This window comes from Micropterus dolomieu, linkage group LG18 (assembly GCF_021292245.1).
Source record: "Micropterus dolomieu isolate WLL.071019.BEF.003 ecotype Adirondacks linkage group LG18, ASM2129224v1, whole genome shotgun sequence".
NCBI classification, from domain to species: domain Eukaryota; kingdom Metazoa; phylum Chordata; class Actinopteri; order Centrarchiformes; family Centrarchidae; genus Micropterus; species Micropterus dolomieu.
Genome location: NC_060167.1, coordinates 24143351 through 24146695, shown reverse-complemented (window position 1 = coordinate 24146695; position 3345 = coordinate 24143351). Strand labels below are relative to the sequence as shown.

Sequence of the window (3345 nt, the reverse complement as noted above, 5' to 3'; positions counted from 1 at the left end):
ATAAATGATTGGATGCTCACTCATATGATCACTACTGTCCTACAGTGTATAGTATACTCTAAGCAGAAGAAACAGCATGTTCAATATTTGTCGAAAGACGGAATAACAGATAAATATGACAACATAAAATCCCATTTTATAACAATTATGTACAGCACTGCATTGAGAAATTTTTCTTGCGGTGGATCTGGTTTAAGTATTCAAAAACCCCTTGAGAGAAATATGCACAAATTCACTATCAAAATGAACATAACAAGTTGTCAGGATGACATGATAATAGAATAATAACTTCACTACCTTCAAAGATAGGAAGATAAGAGTCTTTACCTCCTACATAGAACTCTGAAGCTGAGTTCTCCCACCAGTTGTTCCACAGCTCTCTGAAGTGCCAGCATTGGTGAATGAAGCTGAAGAGTTGAAGCTCTGCAGCATCTTGGGCTTTCCTATGCAGGTCTTGTACAGGATCATGGCCCGTTGTCTGAAGTGATGGTCCAGGAAAAAGTAAATGGCTGGATTCACGGAGCTGTTGAAGAAGGCCAGGCAGCACGACACACGGAGCCCATTTGTTTTCCACGACAGACAACTCGGCTCAACATGTGAGAGCTTCGAGACAATTATCATGACTTTGAAAACGTTGAAAGGGAGCCAGGATACCACAAAGGCCATTATGATGGAGAGGACCATCTTGAGTGAGTGCCTGCGGCGGGCTTCAGCTCGAGGATTGGCAGCAGCAACACAATGCTTGTTGAGATGCATGATGATGGTGCCATAGCAGAGCACGATGATTAACACTGGACAGACAAAGGTGAGCAACGCCATGGTCAAGCTCAGGCCAAGAAAAAAGGGTGAGTTGTTATCTTCCACGCAGTACGATACATCATCGTACTGCTCCACTCTACGGTACACCAGGGATGGGATACCGAGCACCAGGGAGCTCAACCAGACTGCGGCACAGGTGGTACGGATGCACTGACTGCTCCTGAGGTACTTTGAATCCATCAGCTTCACCACAGCCAGGTAGCGATCAACACTCATACAGGTGAGGAAGAAGATGTTGGAGAAGCGGTTCACAGCAATGATGTAGCTGCTCAGCTTGCACAGCAGGTCCTTTAGTGTCCCAAAGTCCCAGTAGTCATTCTGGCTGGCAGAGATGGCCCACAGAGGCAGTGTGAGGACAAAGATGAAGTCAGCAAGGGCCAGATTGACAACAAAAGTGTCCACAAGACGCCCACTTCTCCGCCCTTTCTTGCCCACAACTAAGATCACAAAGAGGTTACCCAAAAAGCCTGTGAAAAAGATGACGAAGTAAAGTACGGGCAGGAAGATGTTGGCGCCAGGGAGGTAAGATTCAGTACAGTCCTCTGTGACATTAGGATAAGGAAAATCAGTGTAGTTATCGTCATTGTAATTGAAATAGCCATAAGTACTCTCGTAGGTGTCCATTCTGAGAGATCACAGAGGTGGTGCAGTGCAGCTGTTGGCTCGTCAGGGTGGTTAATCTAACCATGGCAACATGCTGCCAAATGATATTACTTGTCAAAACCACAGAAAAAAATAGAGTCTGTTTCAGCTCTCTTCTTCTCACCTCCCGGGGCGGTCTTCCACTGGCTGTCTGTAATGACTTCCTCTCATTGTCCTTTCACATGTGATTTTAGTAAGTCAGAGAAACTGTATATGTATTGAATTGAAATAATTGTCAATTGAACCTCTGATATTACAAAACACCATGGCAACATAGTGGGTACAGCAGGATGTAAAATAAATAATCTTTTGCACTACTTCAGAAAAGCATGTAAGTTTCCAAATGGGCAGTGGTTAAAGTGCTCAGATCTTTTACTTCAGTAAAAGTAGCAATACCACAGTGTAGGAGTAGGTCTACTGTGTTTTGCAAGTCATGCATTCAAAATTTTAAGGTCTCAGCCTGTACAAGTACATAGCATCAAAATGTAGAGTACAAAAGTGATAGTACTCATTATGCATAAAGACCCTTTTGAGAATAATTTATATTATTGAATTGTAATAATTGATGCATTAATGTGTACATAATGTTAAAGCTGTGGCTTTAGGCAACAATGAAGAAACTAGCAAGGGACAGCTAGAAGCATCTCACCGAAAAAATGGCAGTGGCAGTTGGTCAGCCAGTCATTTTAATTGTGGTTATTACAGTCCTGCCACAGCCAGGGATACCTTAATTAATTATCATTAATCATTAATTGATTGCTGTCAGGATATGAAGAGAATTTCAACAAATAACAATAAATGCTACTGAAACAAGATTCCTAACCATCTTTAATGTTGCAGCTGGTAAATGTGAGGCTGATATTGCATAGTGCTCCATAGCGTGTGAATTTCACCAGTGATCAATAGAGCCTTATCTTGACAGATTATCATAACTTATTTTTTATTTTTATTTTAATTGCATTTTTAATCTGAACTACAGTTATCAAATGAATGTAGTGGAGTAAAACGCGCAATACTTCCCTCTGGACTGTAGTGAAATATGACTATAAAGTGCAGAAAATGGAAATACAATTTCCTCAAAATGACAGTTGAGTAAACATATCTAGTTACCTTTCACCACTGCAAATGAGTTCATAAATTCCCTGTTTTCAAAGACTTAAAATGCTTATACATTCCCCAGAACTGACAGTGTGTGCGTGTGGCTACTCTGTAGACATTTGCTCACATGAATTGACACATCTGTCTTATAAATACAGAAGAAGACAGATTCCTACCTTCAATTGGTGAGAATTATCTTCTTTTCTTGTATATTCAGTATATGTCAGTATATTGTATTGGATGTGTCTGAACAGTAGGGGGCAGATGAGATTTACTTCAGTTTTACATGTTGTGACCTGCTGCCTAAATTCAGACTGTGGTTCTGGAGCAAATACCTCATCTTTTCTGCAAAACAAAGTGTTTCCTGTGCTGAGAATTTTCCATCTAATTAGTGAAAACATGCATCCTGTTAAAACCAGGAAGGAGTCATGCAATGGCTATCTATTAATTGTCTATCCAAATACAGTTTAAACAGCATTTGAATAGCTTTGTACCTCTATATTTGACACATACTGCATATACTCTTATGTGCGGTCTGTTCACTGACAGTAGAAGCTTAAAGCCAACTTTCATCTGCAGTCCCGGATCACATTTAAGAAGACAAGGACACTTCACACAAAATTACAAATAGCAATAATTGCTTTCACTTAAAAAAAAATCTTCTATTATTCACCAGGGTCTATGTCAAATGTCTATTTCAGCTTGTCACTGACCCCAATAGAGCATGGTCAAACAACTACAGTCACTTTGCCTCTGGCCATGAAGCAGCTCTAGTGAAACAAGACA

General features: G+C 40.5%; 1 protein-coding gene across 1 annotated transcript; it reads right to left on the bottom strand.

The window, feature by feature from the left end:
• Window positions 1-330: 330 nt before the first annotated feature.
• gpr25 (G protein-coupled receptor 25) lies at window positions 331-1443 on the bottom strand. Its single transcript, XM_046075323.1, has one exon. It carries the CDS (start codon window positions 1441-1443, stop codon window positions 331-333), a length of 1113 nt encoding a protein of 370 aa, XP_045931279.1.
• Between the last annotated feature and the right edge of the window lie 1902 nt (window positions 1444-3345).